At 41.9% G+C, this 16,235-nt stretch overlaps 1 protein-coding gene and 1 non-coding gene across 4 annotated transcripts in view; both read right to left on the bottom strand.

Annotated features, from left to right (window-relative positions):
• Nucleotides 1-5,600: 5,600 nt before the first annotated feature.
• Nucleotides 5,601-16,235, bottom strand: part of sarnp (SAP domain containing ribonucleoprotein) — a 69,276-nt gene continuing 58,641 nt past the window's right edge. For all 3 annotated transcript variants that reach the window (XM_060910671.1, XM_060910672.1, XM_060910674.1), the window contains 2 exons: nt 5,888-5,974; nt 5,601-5,774 (listed from right to left, as the gene is read on the bottom strand). In XM_060910671.1, the coding sequence (XP_060766654.1) occupies nt 5,733-5,774; nt 5,888-5,974 (129 nt within the window). In that variant the 3' untranslated portion in view covers nt 5,601-5,732. The remainder of the gene's footprint in view (nt 5,775-5,887; nt 5,975-16,235) is intronic.
• On the bottom strand, nt 8,722-8,846 carry LOC132874704 (U6atac minor spliceosomal RNA). Its single transcript, XR_009651703.1, has one exon. It is a non-coding gene; the product is annotated as a U6atac minor spliceosomal RNA (small nuclear RNA).

The following is a 16,235-nucleotide window of genomic DNA, read 5'->3' as shown; positions in this document are numbered from 1 at the left end:
GTTTAGTACGTGCATTGTGATGTTGGATCGTTATGGGAAGTTACACCGATCAGCCATAATATTATGACCGCAGACAGGTGACGTGAATAACGTTGATTATTTCATTACAGTAGCACCTGTCAGTGGGTGGGATATATTAGGCAGCAAGAGAACAGTCGGTTTTTGAAGTTGATGTGTTGGAAGCAGGAAAAATGGGCAAGCATAAGGATCTGAGTGACTTTGACAAGGGCCAAACTATCAAAGATGGCTAGATGACTGGGTCTGAGCATCTCCAAAATGACACATCTTGTAGGGTGTTCCTGGTATGCAGTGGTTAGTACCTACCAAAAGCGGTCCAAGGAAGAACAACCGGTGAACTGGCGACAGGGTCATGGGTGTCGAAGGCTCATTGATTCGCACGGGGCATGAAGGCTAGCCCATATGGGGTTAGTCCAATCCCACAGAAGAGCTACTGTAGCACAAACTGCTGAAAAAATAAATGCTGGCTAAAACAGAAAAGTATCAGCATCAACTTTTTCAGCAGTTTGTGCTCCAGTAGTTCTTCTGTGGGATTGGACCACATGGGCTAGCCTTCATGCCCCATGTGACTCAATGAGCTTTGGCCACCCATGACCCTGTTGCCGGTTCAGCTTCCTTGGACCATTTTTGGTAGGTATTTTACCACTGCATACCGGGAACACCCCACAAGATGTGCCATTTTGGAGACCCAGTCATCTAGCCATCACAGTTTGGCCCTTGCCAAAGTCACTCAGATCCTTTCTCAGCCCATTTTTCCTGCTTCCAACACATCAACTTCGAGAATTGACTGTTCTCTTGCTGCCTAATATCCCACCCCTCGACAGGTGCCATTGTAATGATATAATCGGTCTTATTTCACTTCACCCGTCTGTGGTCATAATATTATGTAGGTCAAAATACAGATGACTAAATGTTTCTCCAAGCACGCTTAACTCCTGCCACTTTAGGTTTCATTTATACCAGTGTTTTAAATTTCTCTGCTTGTATGAATAATTCTGCAGTTTGGCCAGAAGTGTAATGTACACCGTGTCTTCTTAACCCAAATGTAGTCAAGAAGCCGAGACACATTTGGTGTTTTGAATTTTGCTCTTGGTTTTGCACAGAGAGTCATTTGAAGATGACATTGTATTTTAAAACTGATTCAGATGAAATAATTCCACGTTGATCTGTACCATTATTTATTTTTAATACAGGTTTATTCTGACAGTTCCTGGCAATGTTTAGGTACAAGTGTAATTACTACAACCCTAAATTAGAAAAAGTGGGAACGGTATTGAAAATGCAAATTTAAAAAAAAAAAAAAGCAGTGATTTTCTAAATTTACTTTGACTTGTATTTCATGTTTTTCTGGTCAACTTCATTTCCTTTGTTAATATACACCCATTCCTGTATTTCAGACCTGCAACACATTCCAAAAAAGTTGGGACGGGGCAATTTAGGGCTAGTAATGAGGTAAAACAATTAAATAATGATGTGATTTGAAACAGGTGATGTCAAGAGGCGATTGGAATCATATCATGATTTGGTACAAAATCAGTATCCAGGAAAGGCCTCGTCTTTGAGGGGCAAAGATGAGCCGCAGTTTGAAATGTTTTAAAAACAATGTTCCTCAATGAAAGATACAAAGGGATGTGTACACTCACCGGCCACGTTAATAGGAACTTGTTCTTGATTCTAAGACTTCATATGATCGTAGGCTATAACGAATACCTGAATAGTGATTTCAGTATACATACGCTGACCGACCACTTTAACAGGAACTTGCTCTTGATTCTAAGATGCCTGTTCTTGGCTGCAGGACTGGAACCCAATGTGGTCTTCTGCTGTTGCATGCTGAGAAGCTTTTCTGCTCACCATGGTTGTAGAGAGTTGCTGCGAGTTACTATATCCTTCCTGGCAGCTCGAACCAATCTGGCCATGTTCCTCTGACCTCTCTTATCAACAAGGCGTTTGTTTCCACCCACAGAACTGTGGCTCACTCACTGTTTTTTGTTTTTCGCACCATTCTGTGTCAACTCTAGAGACTGTTGTGTGTGAAAACCCCAGGAGATCAGCAGTTTCTGAAATACTCAAACCAACACCCAGAGTGCCACAGTGAAAGTCACACTTTGCGATCACAATTTTTCCCATCCTGATGTTTGAAGTAAACATAAACTGAAGCTTTTGATTTGCATCTTCATGATTTTATGCATCGTGCTGCTGTCAAGGGATCGGTTGATTTAGATGACTGCATAAAACAGCAGGTGTATGGGTGTTCCTAAGAAAGTGACCAGTGAGTATATTTGATCCTCTACGCTGCATAATATCTTTAAATAATTCGAGGAATTTTGGTGCATAAAGGGCAAGGGCACAAGCCTAAGCTGAACACCCGTGATCTCTGCTCCCTCAGATGGCACCGGATCAAGAACAGTCAGTCATTCACCTATAGCTGATGTAACCACGTGGGCATGGGATTACTTTGGCAAACCTTTGTCAAGCACTACACTACAGAGCTGCATCCACAAATGCCTGTTAAAACTTTACTGTGCAAAAAGAAAGCCTTATGTTAACCATGTTCAGAAGCGCAGACATCACTGGGCTCGGAGGTACACTATATTGCCAAAAGTATTTGCTCACCCATCCAAATTATCGGAATCAGGTGTTCCAATCACTTCCATGGCCACAGGTGTATAAAATCAAGCACCTAGGCATGCAGACTGTTTTTACAGTTTGGAGCTGCCCCTTCCTCTTCCAACATGACTGTGCACCAGTGCACAAAGCAAGGTCCATAAAGACATGGATGACAGAGTCTGGTGTGGATGAACTTGACTGGCCTGCACAGAGTCCTGACCTCAACCCGATAGAACACCTTTGGGATGAATTAGAGCGGAGACTGAGAGCCAGGCCTTCTCGTCCAACATCAGTGTGTGACCTCACAAATGCGCTTCTGGAAGAATGGTCAAAAATTCCCATAAACACACTCCTAAACCTTGTGGACAGCCTTCCCAGAAGAGTTGAAGCTGTTCTAGCTGCAAAGGGTGGACCGACGTCATATTGAACCCTGTGGATTAGGAATGGGATGTCACTTAAGCTCATATGTGAGTCAAGGCAGGTGAGCAAATACTTTTGGCAATATAGTGTATCTGGGATGGACCATCACACAGTGGAAACGTGTATTGTGGTCAGACAAATCAGTATTCTAGGCCTTTTGTGTAAGAAATGGACGCCGTGTGCTCCGGCCCAAATACAAAAAGGACCATCCAGACGGTCAAGTCCAAAAGCCAGGGTGTATCATGGTATGGGGTTGTGCCAGTGCCCTCGACAAAGGGAACTTAGACTTCTGTGATGGCAGCATTCATGCAGAAAAGTACACAGATTTTGGAGCAACATATGCTGCCTTCAAGACGGCATCTTTTCCAGGGATTTTTCAACAAGACGATGCAAAACCACATTCTGCACAAATTACAAAGGCATGGCTGTGGAAGAAGAGGGGGCCTGTCCCCTCTGTCCCCAAAAGACAATTTGTGGCAAATTTTGAAATGGGGGAGGGAGGGGGTCACTACACACCTTAAGAGGAATTGGGGGGGGGGGGGGGGGGACGACACCTGAAGCAATTCATTACTTGGTGTCTAAAGTCTCTAAACATATTTTAAGTGTTGTGAGAAGGAATGGCAACGTGACAAAGTGGTAGTTGCTTTACCGTCCCAACATTTTTTGAAAGGTGTTGCAAGAAACAAAATTGAAAGGGTTTATTTTGAAAAAAAAAAAAAGAGGTAAAACATCAAATAATGTGCTGTTGTATTTTTCTTTTCCAAGTGCAATACAACTCAAAGATTATCTACAAATCATTGTTTTCAGTTTTAACTTTTTCTGATTTGGGGATTGTATCTCTGTTTTTTGAAGCAAGTGCGTAATGACTTAAACACTTGTTGGCTAAATTAACCTCCCAGTGTAAAACTAAAGAAACAAACTTCAGACGTTAAACATGTTGATCAACTGCATTAAATACGTAAAAGCAAATCATTTCCTTTTTGGCTGAATTCTTCGTCATAATTTTGTTTTCAATTGAGAACTTCAGTTCTCTGAATTAAAATTCAAATCCAAACATTTAATGGAATTAAAAGTAGTACACAGGGCATTGTCAGTACTATGATAGTAAATGCAAGGATTGAAATACAGATATCACAGGAAATATAGGCACTTCCTGCATAGCAGATAAAGCATATGGAGCCAGCGTGGAGACTTTATTGCATGCAAGGGACATCGGACACTAAGCTAATTCTGTGGATGAAAAGGACTGGAAAACTGTGGACTCTTTATGCGTAATTAAATGAGCAAGGATGTACTCACAGTGTAAATAAGCATTCAACGTTTCAGCAGCTTGCATTGCTTTCTCTGAACAGGTTCTCCGCTTTGAAGAAATCTGTTTCTTTTTTGCTGTCTCATCCACTTTTTTTGATGCTGTGTAGATGAATGAATTATAAATTTGTAGGTTGAATTTTGTGCAAATGAATACTTGGTTTCTTTTTGTTCTTGTTCGTTTGGTCTCTTTTTCTACAATAAATCATTTATTTAGCCTAACTCAGTGTTCTGTGCCTTTACTCATGGAATATCCATGACCAGACGATTACTAGTAGTGAATGACATCACACTGTCACACACGAAGCAGACAGAAGCCATCTCCAGTAGTGATCCCTGGCATAGATGAGTGTGGTAGTGTAGTCGTGCCAATTACCATGCACAGCTGGGGGGGAAAAAGAAAAAGAAAAAAAACCTCTACGGAAATTAGCAGACAAGAATATATGATGCACAATTTAACTCCAAATTAAGGTCAAATAATGTTGTTTTTGCAATTACAAGACTTCTTGACCTTCTACCAAAGAAAAGGGTTAATTCTGTGGACGGACTACGCAAAGTGGAAGCAGAAGGCTGACGCTGGAACGGAGCCATGGACGTGCTTTGTTCGCCTCACGTATGGAGGGCAGCATGACCCAATTAGCATCACCTGATAGCAGGGCCTCTCATCAACCTAATTTAGGGGATTTAAAGAACAAATGAGCCTCTAATAGATGCAAATGAAGCAAGGCCTCCCACCTTTGGCCCATAAACTGACACAATGTTTGCAATCACTGCCAGTAGGTGGACATTCGAGTTTTAATGGATGAAGAATAGGAGGACAATATACCATTTGAAAAAGCAATGAATGGATTTCCTCTAGCCTTCGCAATTAACCTACATTGGAAAAAGGAGAAAAAAAAAAACCCAGTGGCCTTCACTTTTTTTTCCCCTTCATGGTACCTCTGTAACATCAAGAACGATTCGATCAAAAACTAGATGTCCATAATGTTATCCAAACCTGAAATACAGTAGATCAGCCAGTGCTATTCTGAGGATCTGTTACCAACAAATTAACGTCTGATCAGTCACAAGTGCCTAAAAGTGGTTTAATGTGAAATTCAGCGTGTTATTCAAATTGTAACAAAACATCCACCAGGAAAGAAAGAAAACCCACCACGTGTATAACTCTTTCTGGGTTGTCATTAATATCTGTCTTGCAAATAATGCTAATTGCCCTGCAGATTAGAAACAAACTGAAATCTACAGAAATTTGGCAGATGTTTATTATACAGAACTTTCAACACAACAACTGGCTAAAGTACATCATTTTCCAATAGCTGAAAGATAAAAAAAAAAAAAAAAATACAAAAAGTTAATAAAAAAAACCCTGCTGTCAGTCACACATTTCCAAATCGCTCTGCTCGTTTTCGCTTCTTCGCCTAAGACGGAGAGGGGGAAGGAAAAAGAAAAAACATTAAATCCAATCTTTCAACAACAAAATAAATGTAACATGAAATTTAATCTTTGATAGCAGAAATCCTGGGTGTTATACCTCTGAATCATCAGCTCCAACTGAGGCTGCACTTGTCACAATTCCAAATCTCTCCTTCCTCTTCTTCAGCTTTTCATCCTCTTCAACCTGCAGAAACAGCAGCAATGACCATCACTGCCCAGCATTAACTCTATATAGTACGCATTTTGAAATATGATCCTGAGTACTAGCACATGCTTAAATTTGTTCAGGTGTCTCTGTTCTCTCGACCTCTGTCCTGCACCTCCTGGTCAGTTGGTGGAAACTCTTGTCACTCGCTCGCTCACCCTGACGCCCAGTGGGCCAATTGGCCTGTCAGTTGCCAGCCTCTGAGCACACTTCATCTACTTCCGGCTTGCTAGACCTGTCACACCTTCCCCTTGCTGTCACAGATTGCTCCATTTACCCTCAAGACTTGGCCTAAGGCTTGTTTTGGACAGTCATTTTCTATATTGAATAATACACTGCTTACTGTGGTGTTTCCCTAGGCAAAAAGGCACCAAACTGCCTACAATTATTTGAATCCAAGTAAACGTGTCTGGCACTGACTTCTATCTTTGTAAAAGAATGCAATTTTTATACTCTAATCCGTAAGCTAACATTAGGGTCATCTTAAATGTGTACCGTAGGTGCCCGTACCTACCTTGTTACCTGAAACCTGTGGGTTTTATATTTATATATATCACTTTGACATTTCACATATATTATAGTCTGTGTACAATACAGATAAGCACTTTATATAAGGAACACCTGTAAAAAGAAAAGAAAGAAAGCACAACTTTATTCATCACACACTTGTGAAATTTCCTCTCTGCATTTAACCCATCTGAAGCCGTGAACACACACATGAGCAATGAGCGCGCACACATACCCGGAGCAGTTGGGAGTTCGGTGTCTCGCTCAAGGCCGTCTCATATTAACCTAACCACGTCTCTGAACTGTGGAGGAAACCGGAGCACCCGGAGGAAACCCACGCAGACACGGGGAGAACATGCAAACTCCACACAGGTCCCCGTCGGCTGCTGGGTTTGAACCCAGAACCTTCTTGCTGTGAGGCGACCGTGCTAACCACTTACAGCACCGTGCCATATACCTGCTCAATCAGTTTCAAAACCAGCCAATCATATGGCAACAGCACAAAACAGAAAAATCGGTTAACGTTCAAATAAACTGCGAACAACAAATCAATTAAGGCCTCAGGTAATGTCCACATCAACCCAGAATGGCAAAAATGTAATCTCTGACCATTGCGTGGTTGTTGATGCCAGACAGGCTGGTTTGACCATTTCAGAAAGTGCTTATCTGGAATGTTCACAGGCAACAACCTCGGAATTTACACAGAACGGCCCGACAAACAAAACACAGCCAGCGAGTGTTAGTTCCTCAGGCAGAACTGCCTGACTAATGAGAAAAGTCAGAGAAGAATGGCTAGACTGACTTGAACTGACAGGAAGGCTATGGTAAAAAAAACACGTAGGCACATTTTACAAATCACCATGAGCAGAAAAGCATGTCAGAAATGCACGTTGAATGCTGAGACAGATGTGCTCCAGCAGAAGACCACGCTGGGCTCCACTCGTCAACCAAGAACAGGCTGAGGCTATAGTGGGCTCCCTAAAGCTGGACAGTTGAAGATTGGAGAAAGGGAAGGGGTGTCACCTGGTATGATGAAGCTTGATTTCTGGCATTCAAATGGTAGGGTCTGAATTTGGCATCAGAAGGCATAAATCCACGGACCCAACCAGCATGAAAATGAGTCATTTTACAAACACACAAGCCTAAAACTGAACACAGTTTTGTGCACTTTAATGCCCTTCCCAATCAACAGAACTGAATCCAGCAGAGCACCTTTGGGACGTGGTAGAACAGGAGATTCACAGCATGAATCTACAGTAATTACATTATACGGTTAAAAGTATGTGGATATCCGTGCATTGAACATCCCATTCCAAAACTATGGGCATTAATATTGAGTTGGTCCCCCTTTGCTACTATAATAATCTCCACTCTTCCGAGAAAGCTTTTCACTAGATCTGGGACCACGGCAGTGCACTGATGTCCACCAAGGAGGACTGGTGTGAAGGTGGCATTCTAATTCTTCTCAAAGGTGTTCAGTGGGGTTGAGGTCAGAGATTTTCTACACCAACCCTGGTAAACCATGTGTCTTTACAGACCTCACCGTATACAAAAGATACTCTCTACAAGTTTCCAACTTTGTGGCAACAGTTTGGGGAATGCCCAAACATGGACGGAATTGGTTAGGTATCCATATATCTTTGGCTATATAGTGTATATGACACAATCATGTCAACATGAATCTCAAAGGAAGGTCTCCAATCCCAATCAATGCAAAGATGAGTTGACAGGGGGTTGGGTGGGTGTCCTACTAATATGGTGTTGGTAATAAAGTGGCTGGTGAATGTATATAAAATTGGTCATTACACCTACAGATTGCATGGGTTTCAGAATTACTTTATGCGCTTACTTTTTTTTTTTAAAACACAAAATCCTGTTCACTACTAGAAGAAACCTTTGTCACATGCACACCAAGCACAGTGAAATTCATCCTCTGCATTTAACCCATCTGAAGCAGTGAACACACGCACATACCCAGAGCACCCGGGGAGCAGTCAGGGGTTAAGTACCTTGCTCAAGGGCACTTCAGCCCAAGGCCACCCCGCGTTAACCTAACTGCATGTCTTTGGACTGTGAGGGGAAACCGGAGGAAACCCACGCAGACACGGGGAGAACATGCAAACTCCACACAGAAAGGCCCTCACCGGCCGCTGGGTTCGAACCCAGAACCTTCTTGCTGCGAGGTGACCGTGCTAACCACTTACGCCACCGTGCTGCCCAAAACTTGGTTAGAAATGCCACAAAGTAGGTGGCAATGCCTTAACCATGTGTGTGTTGCAGGCCACTAGGACCTCTTCCATCCTTGTCAAGTGGAGTGCTAACCTTCTCTCCTTTCATACAACACTAATCATACATTGTTTTATATCACAAACATTATAATTGGTATTCTGAGTTTGGGAAATTATTCAAATAAAAAAATGGCTGAGGGCCTAACTGGATTTCAATATTTATTTATCCATCCATCCATTTATGGCGGGAAGGAAGTAAATAAATAAATAAATAAATAAATAAAAGCTAAAAAAAAAATAAATCACAAAAAGAACCATGACTTGCTAGCTAGCCAAATCAGTTTCAAGTACAGGTATTTAAACTGCTTGTATTTATTCGAGGAAGGATTATTGTTCACACTTATGTTGAACAAGGACCCCCCCCCCCAAAAAAAGAGGTCTCTGTGCCTGCCGCACACAGCGATTGCTTTCAGTGAAAACTGAACGGTTTCCAAAAACTTAATTACACAAATTAATTCAAGCTCAAAAATCAGCTTGCGATTTAACGTTTCTTTCATCAATTGATCCGAATCACAGAAAGCCAGATACCCTACAATTACAAGTTTAATTATAAAGCACAATAAAAACATAAATCCATTATAATACATCTTGTATTTTTATCAATACATTTTATAACCAGCACTGAAAGTGAAGGAGAGAAGTAGTCCTTTTTCTCAGTGCAAATGCTCTGCCACAGCTTTTTGGAGACAAGTTACTTTATAGCATGACTACTGAAACGGGCAGCATTTCTTTAAGCCAGGATTTGGCTGAATAGCTCTGTGGGTCTCCACAGTTGTCGAAGCCAAAGCAGCGGGCACAGCGTGACCTCATCTCTCTCAGCGTTCATACAGTGCAGCCAATCTCATTTCCATCTCCTGAGATCATCAAGTTCATTTTGTAGTGCCCCCCTCCACACACCCCCAGTCTTTCTTTTCTCTCATCATGTTTTCTTTTTGCATTCCTAAACAATATTGGGCCGAACGCAGGGCCTCTCCATGTTGTCCAAGGCCTTGGCTCTATCTATTCACAAAGCCTTTCTAGAACAGATTGAATTAGTGACTGAAACAGTTTGAAGAAGTTTTAGATTGAAAAAGTGTTATTCATACCAATGAGTAAAAACCCACTGAGGCTCGAAACTAGAGTTGATGACGTTTTCCTGCATATGAAATGCATGCTCCACTGTGTTCGTTTGCAGAAATACTCATTGCAAAAGGGGTCGAATTTGATCACGAGCCTACATAAGTTTACAGAAAATGGAGCTGCAGAAAGTAACCGTTCATTTTTTGGGGGCTTTTGTTTACTTTAAATTTCATCAGAAGGATTCATCCCCCACGGTTTAACTAGCCAGTCTTGTACTGATGTGACGTCATGACTTGCATTGTACAAAAAGCAGGGCATATGGTGTGTGAAAGTGTGCGTGTGCGCGCATAATTACTGCAGGACAAGAGGCTATTCTGTCAGCTGATAATGCATCTTATGTGGCACAGGTTTGAGGGGGGGGGGGGGGGAGGGAGAAAAAAAAAAAAGTTACTGAATGCATTTCATTATACATGGAGAACCATTTAACCGAGCTAAACCCTGACTTCTATAGAAATTTGGTGCAAAATAAGAATAGCAATTAAAATCAACAAGGTGTATAATAAAGCTGATTACAGATCTGTCAAGTCGAACTTCAACTGTGTGTGTGGGTTTTTTTTGCGCTGGAGTTGACATAATGTCCTCCCCGACAACACCATAAATCTCATGATTACAAAAAATAAATACCTCATTCAGCCTTGAATCAAAAAGGTCAGTCTAAGGAGAAATTGCCCATCTATAAGAAATAACTGCTCTTCCAAGTTATAAATGGTCAGTTTCCACAGTATTTTAGCTAGAAAATTTGGGAAAAAAATAACTTTGTAGGCTATCACAATCAAAAATCTACTATAACAATTGTTACACTCCGAGTATAAAATTGTTTAAGAGGCAGACCATTTGTGGAATCAATTTCCAAGCAAGAAGGAAGTCGGTCTTACTGCCTCATTTATTTTGCATCCGGGTATATAACAAGGTACACCATAAATGAACATGAAGCAAAGTGCTAGCTTTATGGGCGAGGTGACTGGCCCAGGATTATAGTAACGTTTCTGAGAGGGCTGATATCCGGCCTGTACTTGGACAGGTTTATACATAAAAAGCCAGATGTTTAAGCCATGTAATCGTAGGGTCTTCAAAAATAAATAAATAAATAAAAAATGGCAAGCCCAGTTTGACTGGCCATTTTACCCCCACTTAGATTTTGTCAAATCTTTTAGTGGATAATCGTCTCCGTTTTTCCACAATCTTGCTTGTCAACAGTCACAGTAGCTGGGATTAGTGCTGCATTCGACTACAGGTCGTAAACTCAATTCCTGACCTCTGACCAGAAAAAAAAGCCTCCTAAACTCCGATTACTTGCAACTTTCAGGTTAACCATAAAAGCACAACAGTTTACATTTTAGGTATTATACAGTGGTGCTTGAAAGTTTGTGAACCCTTTAGAATTTTCTATATATTTCATCAACAATGCTTTTTCTGAGGTCCTCAGAAATCTTTGTTCGTGTCATGATACACTTCCAGAAACGTGTTGTGAAGATCAGACTTTGATAGACCCCTGTTCTTTAAATAAAACAGGGTGCCCACTCACACCTGATTGTCATCCCATTGATTGAAAACACCCGACTCGAATTTCACCTTCAAATTAACTGCTAATCCTAGAGGTTCACATACTTTTGCCACTCACAGATATGTAATATTGGATCATTTTCCTCAATAAATAAATGACCAAGTATAATATTTTTGCCTCATTTGTTTAACTGGGTTCTCTTTATCTACTTTTAGGACTTGTGTGAAAATCTGATGTTTTAGGTCACATTTATGCAGAAACATAGAAAATTCTAAAGAGTTCTAGGGCTGTGCGATATATCGAATATACTCGATATATCGCTGAAAATTCTGTGTGCGATACATAAAATTATTATATCGTAACTATCGAGTATTTTATGGTCATCTTCCGACTTGTGTTTGTTGCGTTCGTTTAAAACCTTTTCCGGTGGTTTTCTCCCTGTCCCTCAGGCAGTAACGTGAGAGGCTGCCTAAGGGTAAAGAAAACAATAACGTCATGCATTCGCCAACCAATCCTGGGCAACATCTCGGTGCTGAAAGGAATTTCCGGGAAGATTTTCTAGTTTTGGTTGTGTTGCCAGATTGGGCGGTTTTAAGTGCGTTTTGGCAGGTTTTGAACATATTTTGGGCTGGAAAACGTCAGCAGTATCTGGCAACACTGCCGGCAGCAAGATTTCCTAGTTTCGGTTTACAGCGCTGACTCAGTTCATGCAATCGCTGGTGTTGCATAGGCTCCCGTGTAAGCTCGGTCAATTTCAGCGACAAATTAAAAATGGAAGCAGACGAATTGGTTCCTAAAAGAACTAGTAAGGAGTCAGTCATCTGGCAGTTTTTTGGATATCGCGAGGAGGACATGGAACAGCAAATGCCAATTTGTAAAGTGTGCAAAAAAACCTGTCATCACGAAAGGCAGCAGCACTACAAATATGTTCCACCACCTGAAACCTCACCCGGTACAGTATGAAGAGTCTCTTAAACTCCGAACTACTTGCCCATGAGCTAAAACCCCCCACAAGCTAAACAAATGACCATAGCGGCCTCGCTCTCCAAAGCCACCCCATATGAGAAAATGAGTCAGAGATGGAGAGCTATAACGGATGCAATCACTAACATCATTGCCGAAGACATGATCCCAATTAGTATAGTGGAAAAACCAGGCTTCCAAAAATGACTAAAACACACTCGATCCCAAATATGAGTTGCCTGGTCGCAGACATTTTACAGAGAAGGCAATAGCGGAATTATACACATCTGAGAGGCAGAGCCAGAAAATATTCAGTTCAAAAGTGTGCAAAGAGAAAAATGATGTTTTGCAGATCTCCCTCTTCTCTCCCTCAATCTCTCTCTCTATTGTGAATGTTCCAGTGGTTCTCAGTAGTCAGGTTAATAGCTTGGAGATCTATTTTTTAAAATAATTTAATGAAAGAGCACTTATTTAGGCTAAATGTCTTTGTCAGTGTTGAGCTTGCACTTTATTGATTTGAGCTCTGAGCAGCTCTGTATTGTGTTGCCCCTTTGTTGCAATTTTCAAGATTGTTTTTGCAGTTTGTGCCACATCTTGGTTGAATAAAAATAGTCTTATTTCAATTCAATTGTGATTAATCACGAACATGAAAATTTAAAATGTGTTGCTGAAAACCACCTGTAAAGTTAACTGAGAATGTTATTTAATCTGCAGGGACCGTAGTGAAAACAGTAAAGAGTAAAAGTTAGATTTCATGGGGTCCTTTACAGGAGATTTCAATATATCGAGATATATATCGTGAAATGGAGAAAATGTATCGGGATATTCATTTTTTCCCATATCACACAGCCCTAAAGGGTTCACAAACTTTCAAGCACCACTGTAGCACTAACTGCTGTAAAGACACAGCAAAATAAAGACTCGTCTCGACAGCATTTTGTTAATCATCATATTCCTGATAATTACATAGCTCTGAAATCAAACACTGACAAATATCAGACCCTCAATGCTAGTGATGTCTTGACAGTTTCCACCATAGAAAAGATTCATTTTAACTTGTACAACTGCAGATTGTCAAATCCTGTCTTGACATTACAGGTGAAATGGAGGTTAAATGGCCATGGACATTCTGACAAGAGGGGAGTGGAGAGTTATATAATGGGGGGGATGGGGGAAGACATTCATCAACCAAACCGTACTACTAAAAATGCATGGCATGTCTCTCAAAAACAATAAATATTTAGAAATTGTTTATTCAGGTTTCTCTCAACCAGCTTTTCTAAGAATTATTATTATTATTTTTTAGGGTGAGGGGGTGTAGGGAGCGATCTGCAATCTGTCGAATGATTGCGTTGATGGGAAGAAGAGTGGGGCCCGTCTCTTGTCCACTAGGCTGCCTGTCCATCCCCCCTCTTCGCCCCCCTGGGAGGAGGTGTGTTGCGCTGCGGCCCCACTAAATCAACATTGTTATAATGATGTGTCACACTTGACCCTGTGCAGCTCTGCTCGCTCACATGGGTGTCAGGACCCACAATGGGCAGCCCTCCATCTTACACACTTGTGATGTATTTTGATTCATGGGAGAGAGCCTGGCTCTGTCACGAGAAAATTACCTCTATCAAAATGCCAGCATTTTTACATTCATCAGCTCTCTCCCCCTCAAACCCCACAACCTCTGTGCCTCCGATCTCACACCCCACCTTCAAAATAAAATCAGACAAAAAGGTACTCATCCTCATCCTATGCAACCCACAGAGACAGATACACACTAGCAATGCAATTTAGAATCATTAGTAAACGTTAGGCTCGACATACAGTCAGGTCCGTGAGTATTTGGGCAGCGATCTAATCTTCATAATTTTGCCTCTGTACGCCACCTCAATGGATTTGAAATGAAGAAAATCGAGATGTGAACGAAGTGTAGAGTTTCATCAGTGGGTTTAACAAAAACACAACCATCTAGGAATTGCAGCCATAGTCCCTCCATTTTCACAAGCTCAATAGTAACTGGACAACTGACTGACAGGCGGGCAATTTCATGGCCAGGTGCAGGCCCTTTCCTCATTCTTTCATGACAAATTAAGGAGATAAAAAGTCTGGAGTTGATTCCAAGTATTGAACTTGCATTCGGTGGTTCCCATGAACTCTCAATTGCCGCTTTTCCACTACAAACGCGGCTGAGCCGTGCCGTGCCGAGTCGAGCTGAGTGGGGCTGTTGGAGTTGCATTTCGACTACAACCGCGCTGAACCGTGCTGGCTGGAAGTGGGTGGACACATTGGGTGGAGTTAGCGAAAGTGGGTGGACGTCATGTGATGCCGTTAAGCAGCGCAAACAGTGACATCAGTGACAGTGGCGGAACAAGTCAGAGCCGGGCCGGGGGCGGGGCAAATGACCGGGCCCTTTATTAAAGCTTATCATAACATCATTTTAGGCTACAAAATGTCCGCAACTGCGGTGTTTACCAATTTCAACACTACCGGGTGCAACTATGTTATTTAGTACATCAAGTCCTTCAAACGAACATGTAACTCAGAAACAAAAAACATTAGGATACTGTACATGGCTCATAATAAAACATCAATAGCCTATACTGCGCACATTATTTGAAGGGCATACGAATGAGCGCTCAGAGGTTGCAACGCTGACAGGAAGAGTCAGAAATAAAAGGAGGGCGGTGCAAACCTCACTGAATGCACTGTGTTTACCAATTTCAACACTACGGGGTGCAACTATGTTAGTTTGTACATTAAGTCCTTCAAACGAACATGTAACTCAGAAACAAAAAAAACGTTAGGCGACATACTGTACATGGCTCATAATAAAACATCAATAGCCTACTGCGCGCATTATTTGAAGGGCATACGACGAGCCTTGCGCTCCGCGAACTCGTGCACGATGCTCTGTATGTCACTGATTCAGTGATCTTTTAAGCGGTAGTCTCACGACCCGAATAGTAAACAATAAACATGGAGGACATGGAGTCGTTAGTGTTGCTGGTCTTGGTGCTGTGGCTTGTTGTCACCGACAACGCGGACAGATACTGGCAAGAGCGTATAGATGAGGCGAGGCGCATAAGGCTTCAGAAATTCTCGTAATTCATAATTATTCTTCTTCCGGGTTTGCGGTGTTTACAGATCCCAGCGCGCTCGCGGGGCGTGTGTGGGCATGTGAGGACACTCCTCCTCACCAATCAGTGCACAGGGGAGTGTCTGCTCACGCCCCCAACCTCAGTCGGCACGGTTTGGCTCGCTTCAGCCCCACTCCAAAACGGTGCGAGTTTTAGGGGCTAAGCAGGGCTGAAACGAGCTGAGTCGTGCTGGTTTTTGGTAGTCGAAACGCGAGCCGTGTTGGGCTGAAGTGAGCTGAAGCGAGCTGAAGTGAGCTGAAAAAGGGTAGTGGAAAAGGGCCAAATGTGTGTTCAAGTTAAGGGGACCATTATTATGCTGAAAAAACAAAAAACAGATCCATCAGAGATACAGCAGAAATGGCCAAATCAACAGTCTGGTACATTTCTTAAAAAGAAAGAATGCACTGGTGAGCTCAGCAACACAAGAAGGCCTGGAAGACCACAGAAAACAACTAAAGTGGATGATCATAGAATTCTTTCCTTGGTGAAGAAAAAACACTTCACGACATCTCGCCAAGTCAGGAACACTCTTGAGGAGGCAGACCCATCATTGTCAAAACCAGGGGCTTCAAAGTTTGGGAGAATAGCAGGGTACAAATAATTTACAGCAGGGTGCAAAATGGTAAAATGTCTGCCAGCGGCAGACATAATGCGCACACACACATATATATACACACATATATATACACACACATTTTATTTATTTTTTTATATATATATATATATATATA

This window comes from Neoarius graeffei, chromosome 26 (assembly GCF_027579695.1).
Source record: "Neoarius graeffei isolate fNeoGra1 chromosome 26, fNeoGra1.pri, whole genome shotgun sequence".
Taxonomy (NCBI): domain Eukaryota; kingdom Metazoa; phylum Chordata; class Actinopteri; order Siluriformes; family Ariidae; genus Neoarius; species Neoarius graeffei.
This window is presented reverse-complemented; position numbering and strand designations above follow the sequence as displayed.